Source organism: Oryctolagus cuniculus, chromosome 15, assembly GCF_051225735.1.
Source record: "Oryctolagus cuniculus isolate XC-2025 breed Fujian yellow rabbit chromosome 15, ASM5122573v1, whole genome shotgun sequence".
NCBI lineage: Eukaryota > Metazoa > Chordata > Mammalia > Lagomorpha > Leporidae > Oryctolagus > Oryctolagus cuniculus.
In genome coordinates, this window is record NC_142881.1 from 62,652,845 (window position 1) to 62,671,616 (window position 18,772).

The following is an 18,772-nucleotide window of genomic DNA, read 5'->3' on the forward strand; positions in this document are numbered from 1 at the left end:
AGAGGGAGGGAAAGAGGGGAGGAGGAGGGAGAGGTGGGGGGAATGGATAAGAGGGGTAGGAGGAGGAAAGAGAGAGGCCTTGGTCCATCAGGGGCCTGGCTGTAGCCAATTAGCACAGACCCGGGCTGCCAGCCCTGAGAAACACGTCCCCCCAGTTCTGCTGTGGCCGGGTCAGCGTCTGCTGGGTCCTGCACAGCTGTCCTCTGACTCTGTCCCCGCAGGGCAGGAGGGGCAAGGGTCACTCTCACAGGGAACCTGCCCTTACCCCCCAAGCACCTCCCTAAGGCACTACCTCCAGGAGGGTTAGGATTCCACGTAAGGACCTGGGGTGGGGCACAAAAATTCAGTCCAGAGCAGAAGACAAAAAAGAGAGAGCGAGAGGGGAACAGGAGAGAGAGTGTTAGAGCAGAAAGCAATTTGAAAGGCACTGTGGGTGTTAACGGGGCCTCAGAGAATCGCTCAGTCCAAGCTTCCCATTTTGCAGATCAAGAAACTGAGGCCTCCCCCAGTCACCCAGCAATGAATGGCAGCTCCAGAGAAAGTAGACTCCAGACCTCAGCTCCACACTGCACAGGAGCCCAAATCACAGAGAGTGCCGGGGAGGGCCGTGGCGACAGGGTGCGAGCCAGACACAAGGGCAGCGTCTTCCCTCTGCAGGAAGAGAGGCGGCCCCTCCCTGGCGTGCAGAAGAGAGGCAGCAGGGCTCGGTGCCCGGCGACATGGATGTGACCTGTGCAAGGCTCTTTCCATTGTCCTTGGGACGCTGGTATTGCGCCGGGCAGCTGGTGCCCCTCGGGTGTAGGGGCTGGAGGAGGAAGCAGCCAGCTCCAAGGTGAAGGGGCAAGGAGAGACTGCCCCCTGCCAGGGTCCACTTGGCCGTGCCTGATTGGGGTTAATTAAGCGGAAGCATGGACAAAAGAGTGATAAAGACGACATCTTCGGTGGCCTTTGATTTTTCTGCTGCTCAGTGACAGGATCAGAGCAACAGGAAGCCGAGGGGAGGGGAGGGAGACCTGCGGGACCCCGCCTGGGGTAGGTGTGGTGCCTCCCTGCGCCCTCCGCGTGCACACACATCCAGGCCTCGCCCGCCCCCACCCCACAAGACTCTCCTTTGTTCCCCAGCAGCTCTCCTGACTGGGATCATGTAGTCACCCCCAGCAGCCCATCCAGGGGCGGCTACCTTCTGACCACTTTGCAGACGGAAAATTGAGGCTGTAGCGTGGTTCACGGAAAATCGCGGCGCTGGAGATGGCAGTGCCTGAGTGAGGGCTCAGGGCTGACTTCAAAGATGGTTTACGCAGCGCTGACATTTAGGGCTTCGCACGCTGGATCCAGGCTGGCAGGCCTGAGTCCTGGACAGGGTTTCTGTGAGGGAGGCACTCACTGGGGGTCCAAGGTGTCCAGCAGCCCACACAGCTCCCCATGCTTCACTCTGGCCCCCAGCCCATAACGGTGGCCTTGGTCCTCGCACCCATCCCGAGCACAGGTCACAGGTGCACTTGCCGGATCTCGGTCTTCCCTCTGCAGTTGACAGGGACCCAGGTCCCCGCCAGGGGCACGTTGTTGTTCACAGAGTGGGGTAAGGGGCCCCTAGCATTTGGGGCACCAAGAAAGGAGCACACAAGACCGCTGCCTTCGGGGACCTCTGTCTTCCGCAAGAGAGCACAGGGCATGGTGGGACAGAGACCACCCTGCCTCGTTTCCTCTGGGGAGGAGAGCTGCCCTCTCCCCACTTCACAGATAAGAAAATGGAGGCTCCGGGGCTGGAAGTGGCCGCTCCTCACCTGTGAATCTGCTCTCTTTGAAACCATCACTCAGGGTCTCTAACCCAGGCACCAGCCCCCACCCCATGACAGCAGAGAGGGGGGCACACAGGTGTCACCATCGGCTGGGCAGGGCCTTGGGATGGGGAAAGGCAGGCGACAGCTGGAGGGATCCAGGAGGCATCTTCAGGCCTTGAGCCCAGAGAGGGAGCCTGGGGTGCCGAGGGGAGCCAACCTGAATCCACGCGGCGCAGGCAGGGTTGGTGTGGACACCACCTGGCCCCTCCCAGGGCTGCAGCTGCCTGGAATGCCTGGCAGTAAATAGCAGGGAGAACAACCCCGGGTCAGGGAGGGCGAGGGCAGGTCCGACCGGGCAGGGCAGGGGTTGCCCTGGCGCCCGCAATAGCGGGAGGTGGGTGCAAGGGCAGGTGTGGGCGTGGGGCAGGAAGCCGCTTCTGGCAGCCGGCTGATAAGGCACAGGCCTCCTCGCTCCCTGCAGCCCAGGGCGGCCCGGCAGGGAGCGCGATTGCAGGCGTCCTGCCCCCCTCCCAGTAAGTAAATAAAGCCGAGCCCTGCGCTGCCTCCCGCGGGCCGCCGCCAGCTCCCAGCCCGCTGCGTGGAGCCCCGGACTGTGGCTGCCGCCAATCAGCCTTCTCATCGCCTCTCCCAGCTGGAGCAGAATTTAATCCACAGGCTCCTCTCCATACACACACACACACATACACATACACACACACACACACACGCATGGGGGGGCTCCTTTTGATGTTCCTCTTTATCCCCCTTCTCAACAAAATCCCCCTCCATAGCACCGCTGCCTATTCCCCACCCCGCCCCCGCGAAGGCCAAGGTGCAGTGGGCCAAGGGCACAGAAGCAGGGACCCAGACCCGCCCAGCACGGGTGGAGGCACCGTTCCCTGACCTGGGCTGAGGCCGCGTTCTGCCACCTGCGGCACAGCAGGGCTGCCCCAGCATGGCCCATGCCAGCGGCGGGCGGGGCTCTCAGAGGCTCTACCCCCTGCCCCAGTCCCTGTCAAACCCCAGTGGGAACTGGCTCTCTGGGCAGGTGCTGGCAGGTGCAGGCTTTGCATTAAGGGAACATGGTCAGAAGATAACCAGAGGGCCCCAGGGTCCTGACTACTGCAGAGTCGCTGAGGACAGAGAGCTGTGTCGCAGGGGCTGCCCTGGGGGGACTTGTCCCTGCTGGGGGCTGCTGCCCACCAGGCTCGCAACCTGAACCTACACTGAGCGCATGCTGTCTTCCCAGGCGTCTCTCAGTCCCTCGCTGCTGCACGTAACAGTGAGAGCCCCAGCCCCAGCCCCAGCCCCAGCCCCATGACGTCCCCGCCTATCCCACCATCTTGCAGGGCGATTCTCTCAGGTCCGCAGACTGGCTCCGTCCCAGGCATCGCCCTGTCCCAGTGCTTCTCAAACATTGACTTGCAGCAGAACACCTGGTGGAGAAAGGCGCGCGGCACCAGTGCTTGCGGTGCCTACATCCGGCACCCTAGTTGCTGCATGGAGTTGGGGCTCCTGGTATCGCCCTGGCCCAGCCCTAGCTGTTTGGGTGTTTGAGGAGTGAGCTGGGGGATGGAGGATCTCTCGTTCAAAATCTCTTTCTTTCTAAAACTGCAATAAATAAAAATAAGACTGGAAGGAGGGGTTGTCAAGGCACAACGCAGGGCCCGCCCTCAGCGCGTCCAATGGGGCGGACCTGGCTGTGGCCCCAGAGCTGCATCTGACAGGCTCCCGGTGCCTCTGATGCACTGGGTCCCAGTGCTGCACCTGGAGACTTCCCCGTCTGCGTGAGCTACCCCTACCCTGAGGCCTTCGCAGCTTCCAGCCCCCCAGTGTGGTTTTCTTGGTCTAGGGCGCAGGCTACCGTGGGGTACTTCTCCAGGCGACTGTGGTGTGTGGCCGGAGACAACTGCCTCTCTGGGTCTCTGCCCTGCTGGCCCCTTCTGGACCCCTGTGGGCACCTCGAGCCGCTCTCCCAGCCCCACGGACGGTTTCACAACCCTGGCCATGCAGCACGAGTCCCTGGGGAGCACCCGGGGGGTCCTGTCACAGTGGCTCTGGGCAGCTGCATTCATTTCTTTTTAGATGTCTGCTGGCAATGGTAATCCGTCAGGGGGAGGGGCCAGCGCCCAGGTGAGGCGCGGGTGGCTGCCAGGTCACCTTCCTGTGTTGGCCTGGTCTTCCCCTGCTCCAGAACGTAAAGTGGTTCCCCATTGCTCACAGAAGCACCCCTGAAGTCCTCTGGTACCTGGGTGGGACCCTGGGGCCACCAGCCCCCCTCTCTAGACCAGGAATCTCTCAGGCTTCCCTACATGGGCTCCAGTGACAAGTCCTTCCTGATTGAGGCCGGGGGTCACAGATGGTGGTCTCCCCGCAACATCCCCAGTGCCTGGAACTCAGCCCCAGGCCACACTTGGAGAACCAGGGATGGCAGCGGGAGGGAGCGAAGGGAGAGGAGAGCAAAGTGCACTCCCACAGACCCGCCGATGGTTCTGCGACCTGCCCTGGACTGGGAGCTCTGCGTTTGGGGTTCCCTTCTCCACTTGCAGTCCCTTCTGTGATGGCCGGAAAGGGTCCAAAACTCCCCTTCTTAGGCACCTGCCCTGCCTGGCCTCACCCTGGAGGCTCCATTTGCCCTGGCGACTGGCTTGGCCACAGCGTGCCCAGTGCACCTGCACTCACACCACCCACAGAGGGCCTGAGCTCTGCTTCCTTTGTCCTGGGAGACCATGTGGGGGCCTGGGAGCCAGCCTGAGCCCATCTGTCACTGTCAGCCAGCTCCCTCTGTGCCCAGGAGTCCCTCTCTTTCCCCAGGGGTCCTCCCCACCCTCTGGCCCCTGGGAAGAGGAGGGCGCAGGGTGACAGGTGAGGTCACTTCCCAGCACCTGAGGCAGACGTGCACAGCCCCCCGCCTGGCCTCTGGCCTCACAGGCTCCAGGATGACCACAAAGGGGACTGTAACCCAGTGGGAAGTGCTCTGTAGCCCTTAAGGAAGAGGAGGAAGAGAGTTGGTGCTTCCGGCATTTAGATCAGTGCTTGGCACAGAGTGGGTGTCACTGCGCTGTGCCATGTGGCCCTTGTTACCGCTGTCATCTGTGTGTCAAGTGATGCAGCGGGGAACAAGGGACAGGGCACTGGCCTGGGATGGGATGCGGGGCCTGGCCTGGGAAGGCTCTCCAGTGTCAGGTGGCGGGTGCAGGGGGCCATGTGGGTGCCCTTGAGACTTCTGCCTTGCTACAGGGCCTCCCATATCTCTGCGGATCATGTCTCTGACATGTCTCTGATAGTGCTGGGGGCTCATTCCTGCGGGGTTTGATCCAGGCTCCTGGGGTTGGGTTGCAGGGACCTGGCCCTGCCTCTCCCAGCTGTGGCCCTGGTGGGATGGGGAGGGCCAGTGAGTGAGCGAGTGAGCAGGGAGACCACAGCCCTGCTGGCATCTCATCTCCTCGGCCTCTGTGCCCTGCCCTGTCCTCTGGGCTCCGTGCTCGTCCCTCCTGTCCTCAACCCTGCCAGGCCCCCAAGCCGGAGCCTTTGGAATGTGGGCAGCACTGCAGGGAGCTGTCCTGGGGTCCAGCCCACCCACTCCCCCCCACCCCTGCTGACCAGGAGCTCACGGTCATTCTCTCTGCTTCCTTCCTCTTCTCCGTACTTGTCTGGCTCCTTCTCCCGGCCGGTCCCTCCTCTCTGTCTGCATGTCCTTTGACGGACCGGCCCCCACTGCCAGAACTTGGTAAGTGAGCCAGTGAGCCTCGGGAGGCAGGCCGCGTGGGGAGGCGGGCGCCCTGGGGAAGGGGCTTCACCCTTGCTCTGTGCCTGCCCATGTCCAGCCCAGCTCCTCTCCTAGGCCTCCAGGTCCTGTGGTCACGGGGCCAGGGCTCAGGGTGAGAGAAGTGTTGGTGCCACCTGCTCATAGCTGGTCATTAGTGCCCTGGGGGGGAGTATAATTGGTCCCCTGCATCTAATGGGACTGAGGCCACCCCAGGGAGGACTGGAGACTCCTGGGCCCCTTAAGCGCAGAACCCGTTGGGCCCCAGGAGGGGCAGAAAAAGCCAAGGGAGTTTGGCCCTGTCCCTGTTCAAGCCCTCAGTGCCAGGGGCGGGGCAGGGGCCTGGGTCTGCCTCCCGGCTCGGAGGAAAGTGTCCCTGTGGTCCCAGTTAGCAAAATGGGAACCCTCCAGAGACGGATGGGGAAATCCTAACAAGCCTTTTGTGCACATGTGTCGGGTGAGTGCCATGGGACCACTCCCTGGGCCCAAAATCCTGTGAGGCCCAGAGGCCATCACTGTCCTGTGTGGGAGAGACCTGCTCTCGCAGGGAGCAGCCTGTGACCAGATAAATGGTTTCTGCGGCCAGCACCGCCCGGTGCTACCCCCGCACCAGGAACAAGTTCCAGAAGGAAGTACCTGGGTGTCCACTGGGCTGGGCACAACAGCCAGAGGACCAGCTGCCCTGGCCTCCAGGCACCCCACAAGGTCAGGAGCGGGCCCTGGTCACAAAGCCACTGCACCAGCGGGGAAGTGAGGCAAGCCCTTTTCTTTTTCTTTTCTTTCTTTCTTTTTTTTTTTTTTTTTTTTTTTTTTTTTTGACAGGCAGAGTGGACAGTGAGAGAGAGAGACAGAGAGAAAGGTCTTCCTTTTGCCATTGGTTCACCCTCCAATGGCCGCCACGGCCGGCACACCATGCTGATCCAAAACCAGGAGCCAGGTGCTTCTCCTGGTCTCCCATGGGGTGCAGGGCCCAAGTATTTGGGCCATCCTCCACTGCACTCCCTGGCCACAGCAGAGAGCTGGCCTGGAAGAGGGGCAACCGGGACAGAATCCGGCATCCCGACTGGGACTAGAACCCAGTGTGCCAGCACCGCTAGGCGGAGGATTAGCCTAGTGAGCCGTGGCGCCGGCCGAGGCAAGCCCTTTTCCAAGCACCTCAGACTCTATGGCCAGCAGGATGACCCTCCTCCTCCCCCCCCTCCCCCACTGGCTCCTGTTCCTGATCCGGGGACCTCAGTGACATGGAGACGTCCACACTGCTTGACAACAAGCTGGGTGGCGTGCAAGGGGTTCTGCGGGTCCGGGCCCTGATTAGAATGACCAGGAACACCAGAGCTAGAGAGCAGCCCCACCCCCACCCCACCCCAAAACCACACAGGGGGCCTCTGGGACAGGCGTGGTGGAAGCCCAATGAATGTGGCCGCCCTGTGCTCAGCCTGGGGTTCGGCATCCTCCAGGGCTGCTCCCGTGCCACGTGGAGCAGACCCAGGTGCTCGCCAGGGGACTGGTCGAGAAGGAAGAAAGGGAGCGGCCTCTCCCTCCTAAGCAAGCCTCTCAGGGCCCCCTACCTGCGTCCCTCCTGCTCCCTCCGTCTCTGCTGGCAGATCCTCCCTATTGGGGGGGGGTCGCTGGGATAGAGACTGGGACCAGAGATGCAGAGTGAAGCAGGCCACCTAGAAGGGACACTGTGGGTACCAACAGGGCAACGCAGGCAGAGAGAGCCACAGCAGATTTCCAGGTGGCCTGGATCCCGGCAGGAGCAGGCAGCCAGGATCAGAGGCAGCCAAGCCCCATTGGGGCCCTTGGCCCACTGAGACAGCCCCTGGCTGGCCCCCGGGGCCCTCTGCACCCCCTCCAGGCTCCGGACCTGGGCCTCCTGTGCCCTCTCTGACCCACTGCCTCTCCGTTCCCGCACCAGGGCCTGAACAGCATGTTCGAGGTGTACCTGGTGGGCAACAACTCCCACCACTTCATCATCTCCCCAACCTCAGTGCAAGGCAAAGCCGACATCCGCATCCGCGTGGCCATCCCCCTGGACTACGAGACGGTGGACCGCTACGACTTTGATGTAAGCCCCTCCCTCTCTCTGGAGCTGGGGGGCGGAGTTAACACCATCCCCTTAAATCCCACCTCCTGCTGGTCCCTGTCCTGCCCCTGTGGCACCTCAGGGACAGCAGGATGGGCCTGAGCCTCCCTCTGCACAGGACGAGCACTGGATGTGTACAGGAACCGAGCAGAGCAGGATTTCACCAGCCCCAGGGCCCCCCCTGCAGCCCCCACTGCCCAGAGCCCTCAGCCTCACCCTCCCCCGCAGAATCCCAGGCCACCCCTAGCCCTGTGGAGCAGTGGGGGTTGGAGGGGAGTTCACGGCTGCGTCCAGTGACTCTCACAGGTGACTTGGGGTGGGAGCAGCCAAGGCCAAAGGAGGACTTTGAGGGCTCCGCAGGAGCTCACCCAGCCCCTGCTCTCTCCACCCCCTCCAGCTCTTTGCCAATGAGAGTGTGCCCGACCACGTGGGCTACGCCAAGGTGAAGATCGCCCTCATCAACGAGAACGACAACCGGCCTATCTTCAGCCAGCCCCTGTACAACGTGAGCCTGCATGAGAACCTCACCGTGGGCACCTCCGTGCTGACAGTGCTGGTGAGTGCACGTGGCAGGCAGCAGGGTGCACGTGCCCAGGTGTCTGAAGGTTCCCACGCCGCCTTGGCCAGGGCTGCAGCATGGAAAAGGCGCCAGCCTGGGAGAGGATGAGCTTGGGCCAAGGCGACATCAGTTTTCCACCTTTTCCCTGAGTGTGCCAGGAGCAGTGGAAGCCCCTCTAATGCATGGGTCAGGAGCTGGGTCAGGGCCTCGGAGGGCAGCGACCCTCCCTATCTGAGCACAGGCAAAGAAGAATGAGCTCTTTCAGGGTACCTGGGTGTCCCCAGCTGCCCTCGGGTGACACGCGCCCTTTGTGTCGCTCAGTACTCTTGGTTGCAGGGGACAGAAAGCCTTGAGTGGCTCAAGAAAAAAAAAAAGGATTGGCTCCTGTAGCTCAAAAGTATAAGTGATTTCAGGCATGGCTGCCTCCAGGCACTCAATTGAGAAAGAGGCTATTTTGAGCACTGGGCTCTGCTTTTTCTTATTGGCACAGAGGAGCGCTAGCACCTCTAGTTTTACTTCTCACCAATTTATCAGCCCCAGTGTTGGGGGAAAAATCCTCTCTCAAAGTGCCCCTGAAGTCACAGTGTGCTTCTCAGTGGGCTACTTCCAGGGGGTGGATCATACGCCCCCTAGTGGAGCCAGACGGTAGGGTCCTCTTCATCCAAATTACCAGGACTGGAAATGGGGCTTCTGTTAAGAAGAGGGGGGCTGAGTGCTGAGCAGCCCCACGGGGTAGGTGCTGCTGCACACTCTCGGGGTCTTGCCCATGGCAGGTGCTCAGTACATGTCGTGGTTTAACTCACTGCTGTCCCCGGGCCCTCGCTTCCGCTTCCTGCTCTGCCTGCCTGCGGTCCCGGGCCCCTGGGAAGTGTGCTTACTCTACAGACAGATGGTGTGTGAGAGCATACCGAGCCCTGGGCCTGCCCATCTGCTGGAGCCGGTGGGTGGAAACAGGAAGTCGGATGCAGCTGCTTCCTCCGCCCCCTCCCCCTCCCTACCCCCCAGCTTTCACCCAGGACTGCGGCAGTGAGTCCCCTGGTGCCCCAGGACAGGGGCCCGAGGCTCTGGCTTCCTGGACCTGAGACAGCACCGTTGGACCCTCCCCCACACCTTTGAATGTCGGGGTGAAGGGCTACAGGGGCCTCCCAGAGGACAAAGGGCCCAGCACCACGGGACCAGGTTGCAAAGATTTCCAGGGTCAGGGTCAGGCCAGGTGCACCCTTGCTGGGGACAGAGGGTCCCACTTCGCACTCCCACCTTCCTGTGAACTGCAGGGCTGGAGTGAGGTGTCCTGGTGGCCACAGGTGTTTCAGGCTGATCCAGGCTGGGGTTGGCACAGGGAAGCAGCCTTGGGAGACACGAGCTGAGCCCCCAGCCTGGGTCTTATCCAGAGCTGGAGCAGACCCTGGACCTGTCGTGGACATAACCCAGCCCCGACTCGGATCCCTCTCCCAGTCCCCACGGGGTGTTGAGCAGATGTGGCTACTGAGGATCCCTGCCTGAGGCTGACATCGGGCCAGCCTCCTTCACCCAAGCCCCTCCCACCTCCTGCTCACCCCCGCCCCCATCCCAGGGTCTGTGGGACTGCAAAGACAGGCAGGGGCCATGCCACCCACCACTACACTCTGCAGCAGCACCACGCGTGGGCCCTGGTCTCCCTGCCTTCACCACGCGCCAGCCCATCCACAGCACACCAACAGCCTTTATTTACTCATCTGTGAAATGGGCATGAAAGCTCCCGGAGAGGCTGTCAAGAGGGTGTGAAAGTGTCCCTGGGGAACCCCCACTCACCCCAGCTCCCAGAGTCCGCAATGGCTGTCAGGTTCCCCAGCCCCCTACCTTCCCACCCCCCGCAGCCCCGCCCTGGCCTCCCCCCTCTGCCTTCTCTGCTGGAACCCTGGGCCAATCCGATTTCCCGCTCTCGCTGCCTCGAGAGCAGCTGACGGGAGCGCCGCCGCTCAGGGCCTGAACTCCCTCCTCCCTGACCTTTTCCAGGATATTATTAAAGCCTTTCCCGGGCACTTGTGGCAGGAAAAGATGTTTGGGGAAAAGGAAAATGTTTTCACGTGCACTGAAAGCAGGCCTGGAGCCTGCTGCGAGAGGCTCCCGCCCTCCTGGTCGGGCCCTGCGCTGTGGCCGCCCACATGGCATGGGGGACGGGCCCTGCTCACCTCCCGCCTCTCTAGACTCCCCTAGCCTGGGTTTTGAGGTCCCGGGAGCTCCCCCCACTTACAGCAAAATGAGTTTCCCCTGGTGGCGGGGAGCAGTGGGGGCCTCACGTTCAAATGCAGCTCACCCCAAGACTCCAGTCCCAAGCCAGCTGCCAGTGCAGGGGGTTCTATGCCAGGCCCTGAGCCATGACCTTGCAGCAGCGTTCAGGGCTGAGGGCACAGGTGAGCAGGGTGTTCTCCCCTCCATCCCAGGGCCCAGGGGGTCGCTCTGACGCCCAGACCGCTGGGAAGCCAGGCCAGGAACCAAGCGTGCCGCTCAGGGCAGGCTCCCAGGAAGGGGTGGGGTGCCGTGTGCGGGGCAGCCACACGCGTGTGTGAGTGTGCTGGGGTGTGTGTAACCTGCTCGTGTGTACGTGTTTGTGCCTGCGTGCACTCGGGTACCTGTGCCTATGCATCTCCGTGTGGGACTCGCGTCTGAGGCTGTGTGTACCCCGTGTGCGCACAAGTGCGGGGACGTGCAGGGCGGTGCTCAGTGAGTGTCCTCTCCCGCCCTTCCTCCCACGCTGTGCAACGCGCCCTCCTGGGTGCGCGCCCACGCATGCGTGCATGCAGGTCCATGACTGTTGCTGGCGGCTCCCCATTTGCTAGGCAGGGCGGTTTGTTCTCCTCTCATGGCCCCAGCCATTCTGTGATCCTCGCTCCCGACCTGGCCCGGAAGTCATGGAACGTCTTAGCTAGGCATGGAGCAGTCAGTCAGAGTGTCGGTCTGACAGGGTGTGTGGGTGCTGCTGGACAGCACGAGAGACCCGGAGTAGTCCAACCATTCATTCATTCATTCATTCCCCATGTTTGCTGAACATCTACTATGTGCTGGGCTCCTGGCCCCACGGACGTGGTGATGTGAGTCCTGCCCTCGTGGCATTCACAGTCCCCTGGGAAAGCCTGACACTCACACCCAGGGAGGAGCTGTGACGTCAAGTGTTACTTCCCAGAATGCAGAGCTAGGGCGGTAGGAGAGCCTCCACCAGGTACCTGACTTTGACGTGGGGCCAGGGAAGGGCCTCTTGGGGGAGTGGCATGTGAGTAGGCATTAGTGGGTGAACAAGGGGAGGGAAGAACACTGGAGAAAGAGCAGCATGTGCAAAGGCCCTGTGGCTGGAGTGCAGTGTGGAAGGGATGACGTGCGGGGAGCTGAAAGCACACAGGGCTCAGCTTTCTTCCTCCCCAGTGGACACCCACCTTAAATATGCCCACTGGGTTGCCATCCACACCCCCTTGCCTAATCCCTCCCTGTGGCCATGGCAGGCATTTGGGAAACAGTTGGCAGAAGCTGTGTCTGGGAAGTGCAAGGAGCCGCCTGGCCCCTGCAGAACGGGATAGGTCTTTCTGCGCTCCCAGGCCTTCCCTCGCTGCTCCGGGAGCCGGAGCTCTGCAGGAGCGGCCCTCGGGCTCAGAAGCCACCACGGGAGAGGCGGTTCAGCTCCCATCTGTGCCCAACCCTGGGACTCCAGCCTGCCTGGGGGAGCAGAGCGCAGAGAAAGGGTCAGTGAGGCCACAGGGAGAACCAAGCCCCGCAGGAGGGAGGCCGGTGGCAGGAAAGACACCAGCCTGAGCGTGCAGGGGACCTGCATAGTGTTGCGGGCACGCTTGGCCTAGCTTCCCCTGGCTCCCTGCCCAACGTCCTTCCCCAGGCAGGCTCCGCTCTGTCCCTGTGTCCCCTCTCTGGGGGCTGCAGCACTGAGTAGCTGTGCTCCTGTGGCCTGGGAGTCCAGGGCCACTTCCTGGAGGAAGGGGTGTGGGCAGGAGAAGGTGAGCAGAGACCTCACAGGGAGACGGAGGCACGGAGAGGGGAAATTACGCACCCAGGATGCCCCGGTGGCAGAGATGCCTGTCCGAGTCCAGAGCCTCGGAGCCCCACGTTTCACGTCTGTGCCGGGCTCCCACGGGCTCCTCTGGGGGTGGGTGGGGAGTGGGAGTCCCAGGCCGCTGGCGTTCTACAGGACCTTGTGCCCACCTAGTGCCCTGTCTGGGCCACAGTCTCCTGCTGTGTCCCAGGAAAGGGCAGACCGGCTGCCGTCTCAGTGTCTGTTCTCGGTCAGACAGGGGCTCAGGGCTGCAGAGCCAAGGTCAAGAGTAGAGAAGTGTAATGGCCACCAGGTTCTAGCATCCCCGGGCCTCCAGTCCTAATCGGGGGATGTGATGCCAAGGCCAAGGCTGAAAGCCGCCTGGCTCTGTGGACAGGAGAGCAGGCTCTGACCCCGGGGCCTCCATGGCTGCCTGCCAGCCCCAGTGTCTCCCACCCCGTCACACTGCCTGCCATTCCCGAGCAGGACCCTGTGCCCTCTGGGGCAGAGGACCACTGATGGAGGCCCTGGAGTGACGGGGGCGGGAGACAGATCGTGCACAAGGACAGCCGGAGCGAGTCACAGGGGAGGAGCCTGGGCTGGGCGGTGCCAGGGCTGGGGTGGCCCGGCCTCTCCCACACGTGACATGGAACAGAAGGCAGATGGAAGCCAGGGGAATCCAGGCTGAGAACCAGTGTTGAAGGCGCTGCCCCAGGTCTGGGAGGCACAGGTGAAAGGGGTGGGGCCAGAGCCGGGTGGGGGCGGCCACACAGAGAATGCAAGGTCTCAGGAGTTGATGAAGGCCTCTCCCTCCCGGTCCCAGAGCCCACCAGTGAGGCTGGGGGTGGGGGGCAGAGGGCACTGGGATGGAACTGGGAGGAGCAGCGCTGAGGCTGCGGCCAGAAGCCCCTGGAGAAGTGATGGCTGCAGCCATGCAGGAGGGAAGCGGTGGGAGCGTCTCTTCTCCCAGCCCATGTTAAGTCCAAGCTGCAGTGCCAGTGAGGTGCCTCCCCCTGCGTCTCCACCTGACCGGCCAGGTGGGCCTGCGCCAGCGCAGACTTCCAGTGGAAAGGGCCGGGTTGGGGGCCTGCTCAGCACCTCCCTAGCAGGTGGGCCATGGGCATGTCACTGCTGACCTCTGGGTCTCCACTCCCGCTGCCGCACAGTTGAGAAATGATGTCTGTCAAGGTCAGAGTCTGGGCCCGCAGATGGCAGGTGCACGCACCGTGTGGTCATCCCAAGCCGTGCGCCCAAGCATCCAGGAGTAGCCGTGGTTTGCTGGCTCCCCCCACTGCCAGTAGCTTTGGCTCCACTTGAGTCTACCGCTGTCTAAAGCTGCTGCCAGCAGTTGCCACCATGAATTATTAGTGAGTCTGGGAGAAGGGAACAGCCCGACGAGTAGGCCCCATCTGGATACTCTCGCAAAACCCAGAGAGGAGAGGCGGGTCCGCTCCCGGGGAAGACAACGCTTGCGGCCCTGCCTGAGAAGCAGGGCTTCATGGCTCCCAGCCTCCCCTGTCCACCATTCCCCTGCGTCCCCCCCCACAACCTGGCCAGATCTCTCCCCGCCCCTGCTGACACCCCTCACCGTTGGCATCTTAATTGATCTCATTGTTCTCAAGCCCCTAGAGACCTGAGACTCCAGCTGTGCTTAAACAGAACAAAATCTCTTCCAATTTCCCCACCGTTTAAAAGAAAATTGAATTCTTTATCTGCAGCCTGGGGAGGGGAAGAGGGAGGCCAGAGAGAGAGAGAGAGAGAGAGAGTAAACAGTGGGGCCCCCAGCCCTGCTCCCAGCTGGCCTGGGTGCCTTCCCCTACTTGGGGGCGGGGAAGTCTGTGGCTGTGTCGGAGCCCCTTTCGTCCACTCCTGGCTCCCCTCCAGCCTGAGGGGCAGGGGAGGCTGGGCTGGCTGATGGGGAGGACAGTCGGGAGTTGCTGTCAGGCCTCAGTGCTCCTCGGCTGTATTTATCTTCTTAATCTAAATATCAATCCGTAAAACTGAAATAGGATGGAGTAAGAGGCAGGACGGGCGCTAAGGGGAGACAGTTCTCCCCACCGGCCGCCTGGGCTTCCGGGAGGGGCCAGGATAGGGCCCCTGGGTTGAGAGGCCGCAGTGGGGCCACCCCAATAGGCTACGGGGCTGAGCCTTCTGCACACCTGAGCCCAAAATGCAGGGGCCTGGGTGAGGTCTGATGGGTTTTCGCATCAACCGTTCAATCCTTTGACTTCTGGCAAATTGATCGAAGGCCCTGTGGCCTGTTGGGCTTTGAAGCACCCCACAGGCTCTGCACTGGTGCCCCGAATCCACCTGCCTTGACGGGGAGACCTGCTGCCGCCAGCCTTTGTCCCTGCACCCAAACCCGGGCCGCTGCTCATGCTCACAGACCTGGCACAGCACACCAAGAGCTCGGGAGCACCATGCACTTCGCTGCGGTCTCTCCTTGCCTTGTGCGTCACACACATGGGCCCAGAGAGGTGAGGCACCTGCCGCAGGATTGAAACTCCACAGCTCCTGGCTTCGCCCTCACTTCCACTGCTCACCATCAGGTACCCCCACCCCACCCCCGCTGATCACCACTCCTCCCCACGGTCCAGGGCCAGCAGGCCTTGGGGAGGGGCCACCTACTCACTGGGTGACCTCAGGCAAGCACCTCGGCGACCTCCTCTGGAAAAGGGAGGGCTTGTGCGAGTGACAGGTGACCCCCCACCCCGCAGTCCCCCCCTCTCCCGCCTGTCACAGGTGACCCGTCAGTAGGATGGCTGCTAGTTGCTCAGGCGATTGCTCAGAGGATGCTGGAGCAGAGACGATGGCCCCCTGGGCAAGGGGACAGTGCTGGCTGTGCCAGTGGCCAGGGCCAGAGTGGATGCACAGGTGCTGCACCTCGGTGCCTGTGCGAAGGTGGCTGGGGCGATAGGGCACGGATGGGCCAGGAGCAGCCACAGGGCCCTGGCCTGAGGCCGTGTCTAGGGAGCAGCCAGAAGAAAGGCAGGGCCGAGGCCCACAGGGGCTTAGGGAGAAGCCGAGCTGGACCTCTGGGCTTGGGGCGGCTTCGTCTGGCTGCTCAGTGCCTGCGGGAGCAGGTGTAGCTGTGGTTCCTGCCGGGTGTTTCTGGAGCGGCTCCCAGGCCCCTGTGCCCGCTGGTTTGCTGGCGTTTTTCAAGTCTTTTCATTTTTTTTTCTTTCATTTTAAGCATGACCCACAGTAAAAACTTCATTTGTCTTCGTGACCCAGGACAACACTCACGGGCACACATATCCAGAGCAGAACAATGCGATCATTCACCCGAGTATTTCCCATTTTGCTCTACCAGATTTCACCTTTTAAAATGCTGCTCAAGATTCACTAGATTGATTTTGTGACCTAAGTTTGAGATCTCTGGAAGGAGCCTTGTCCATTTCACTGTCTGACAACAATGCTGGTGGTGGTCATGGTGATGACGGGGGTGATGATGGAGGTGATGATGCAGGTGATGATGATGGTGGTGATGGCAATGATGGTAATAGTGATGATGATGGTGGTGGTGATAATATCAATTCAGGTTTTTCGCATGCTGGCTACAAGGGGCACCGAGTTAAGACCCCCCCGACTCCAGACTTAGCCCACCCTGGTTTCTCCTGAGCCACCTGACTCTGACCAGGTCAGTGTGTCTGCAGCAGTGACCAGTGCAGCTGCCAGCAGCAGAGACGCCGTCACCCCCACAGCTGCGTGAACAAGGTTGCGGTGTGTTCCTCACCTGTGTAACAGCGCTAGAGCGTGAGCAGCTTTGGGTGGCTCCTCCAAGCTCTCTTCTTTATGTCTGCTAGGGTGTGGCCGTCACCCTCGAGGCCCAGCACGGTGGCTAGAACCCCAGCCATCCCGTCCATATTTCAGGCTACAGGGTGGAGGGAGCAAAGGAGGATACTTCCCCTCCCTTGAAAGGACTTCCTGGAAATGCCTTGCAAACTTCTGCCCTCGTCTCATTGGTCAGAACTTAGTCATGTGGCCATGCTTATCGGCAAAGGAGGCTGGGAAATGCAGTATTTTAGCCAGGCTACATTGTGCCCCACCCCCCATCCCCCAAAAATCACAGGTCCATTTAGGAAAGTTGGAGGGTGGGAGGAAGCATGGATGTTTAGTCCCTGCCTCAGTTTCCTCTCCTTAGAAATGGTGACGCTGTTTCCTTAAGGTCTGCTGTGGGAACGTGTGAAGCCCTCAGCCCCACGCCTGTGACAGTAGCTACTAAACACACAGCTGTGTTATTGCTAAGTGCCTGGCACCAAGCCAAGCACCTCAGGAGCATGGTAGCTCACAGAGCGCCTGTGACAGCCTGGTGAGGACCAAATCCGGTGAGCGAGATAGCCCTGAGGTCAGAAGTTAGCAGTGTGCAGCTCCACCATGTGACAGGGACAGGGCCGAGGGGCGGGCCCTGTGTCCAGGACATCAGCCTCCTCACGGAGCCCCTCGCTGAGACCCAGGGCTCCCTCTCTACCCAGACACCTGGGGGTAGAAACAAAGCCATGGCCAAAGACCCCTGCAGGTGCCCCCGGGGACAACACCTGCATACTTAGTGTCAAAGGCTGCAGGGCCCGGCTGCTGTGTTCCCTCTGCAAGCCTCAGTATCCCTGTCTGCTAAGTGGGGAGAATTCGGCGGAAGCCGCTCCACTTGGGTGACGTTTTCAGAGCAGAGGCCAGGGTGCCTTGACCTCCCAAGGGAGCGCGTCTTTATCAATGGCTGCTCCTGCCTGACTGCATAGGAGTGAGGGGACCAAATGTCAGGGGGCACGGGGTGGGGGCTGCTGCCGGGAATGAGGGCTCCCAGCACGCCCGCCCTGCCCACTCCATCCCCGCGCCTCCAGCCTAGGCTGCGGGGCGCGGGTGAGTGAGGGGCAGGATGGCTGGTGATTTTGATTTCCTGCGAGGGACTTTGACCTTAATTCCTTCTGGCGGCCTGGGGCTGTAAAAGTCATTAGGGCCCCGCGGCACAGTGATGGAGATGTCCGCGAGCCAATCGTGTGGGTGTTTAATCTATCAGATGTGCAGCTTGCCATTTAGGGTGACAACAAGAGAATGTGGGATCAATATGGTTCATTAGTGAGCCGCACAGGCCGGCCCAATCAGTGCCCGCCAATGACAGCAGGCGTGGGCGCCAAGTCACCTTGTGGGAGGACGTGTCCCCGCCACATGGGCGGTGGCCAGCTCGTGCCCACAAGGCTGGGAGCTGCTGTCCCCTGAGTGTCCCACAAGGGCAAGGAGGGAGGGGCACAGCCGGGCCTCGCTGGTGCCCCCTGGGGGGCCAACTGGATGTCTTTTCCCCTCTTTCCCATCTCCACCAGAAGGTCCCACCATTTTTATTTTAGATTTTTATTTATTTATTTGAGAGGTAGAGCTACAGACAGAGAGAGGGAGAGACAGAGAGATCCTCCATCCGCTGGTTCACCCCCAAATGGCCACAACGGCTGAAGCTGGGCAGATCCAAAGCCAGGAGCCAGGAGCTTCTTCTGGGTCTCCCGCAGGTGCAGGGGCCCAAGCACTTGGGCCATGTTCTGCTGCTTTCCCAGGCCATAGCAGAGAGCTGGATTGGAAGGGAGCAGTGGAATTCGAACCAGCGCCATATGGGATGGGGGCACTGCAGGCGGAGGCTTAGCCCACTGCGCCACAGCACCGGCCTCCAGGAGGCCTCTTTAACTGAGCCTCAGACACCAGGTCTGTCCCCACGTCCCGGGCACCCTCCCCTTCTCTTCCACACAACGCCTGCCCCAGGTCTGCTCCCGGCCCCAGCAGAGTGAGGGCAGCTTCAGGAATGGGGATGCCCCACCGTTCTGGCTGCTTCCTTGAGACACAGCCCACGGGCACAGGGGCACGGACCCTGGCTGTGTTGAGGGACAAGTGCTGAGCAGTTGTGTGTGGGTTCGGTGGCCCCGCCAGAGCCAGGCACGTGGGAGATATTCCGTGAGCACCTAGGGGAGGCGTGCCTCGGTGTCGGGTCTGGGAAGGCTTGGCAGAGGCCCCGCCCTCAGCCGGGCGCACTCGGGCTGCGGCCGCTCATCACAAGCTCCCAGGTGCCGGCAGCCACGGTCACGGTGCCGTCCACAATGACCATGGGGAGGAGGGCGGCAGGGGCACCGCCTGGGGACGCTGGGGCCCTCTAAGCAGCCCTGGCATGACCACGGCTTCTAGCCCGGGCTCTGACCACTGCCAGGCTGGGCTGGGGTTCCCGCCTTGCCCCGAGGAGGCACTCTTCCAGGAGGGGCCAGCTGTCGAGCGGCCGTCTCTGGCCGTCACCTCCTCACCAGCCCAGCAGGAGAACAGTGCCGCTCCCGCAGGTTTGTGAGTGCTACATGAACCACAGCATCGTTGGCATTTGGAACGTGCTGAGCCCCTCCTCCAGTTTCCCTGGGGTGCTGCGACACTTCCCACCAACCCGGTGGCTTAAGCAACCAGAGAATTCCCTTGGCGCGCTAGAGGTTGGGGATCCAAGTGCAGGTGCGGGCACGGCCACGGCTCCACCAGCGGGCCCAGCCCCTCTACCCACACACTCTGGGGCTGCAGGCTCTTGGGCCTCCCTCACTCGCATGTGCAGCTG

At 61.9% G+C, this 18,772-nt stretch overlaps 1 protein-coding gene across 4 annotated transcripts in view; it reads left to right on the forward strand.

Annotated features, from left to right (window-relative positions):
• The window catches only part of CDH23 (cadherin related 23), a 365,671-nt gene that overhangs the window by 213,890 nt on the left and 133,009 nt on the right, over window positions 1-18,772 (forward strand). For all 4 annotated transcript variants that reach the window (XM_051823796.3, XM_089313405.1, XM_089313406.1 and 1 more), the window contains exons 12-13: window positions 7,466-7,615; window positions 8,031-8,189. In XM_051823796.3, the coding sequence (XP_051679756.3) occupies window positions 7,466-7,615; window positions 8,031-8,189 (309 nt within the window). The remainder of the gene's footprint in view (window positions 1-7,465; window positions 7,616-8,030; window positions 8,190-18,772) is intronic.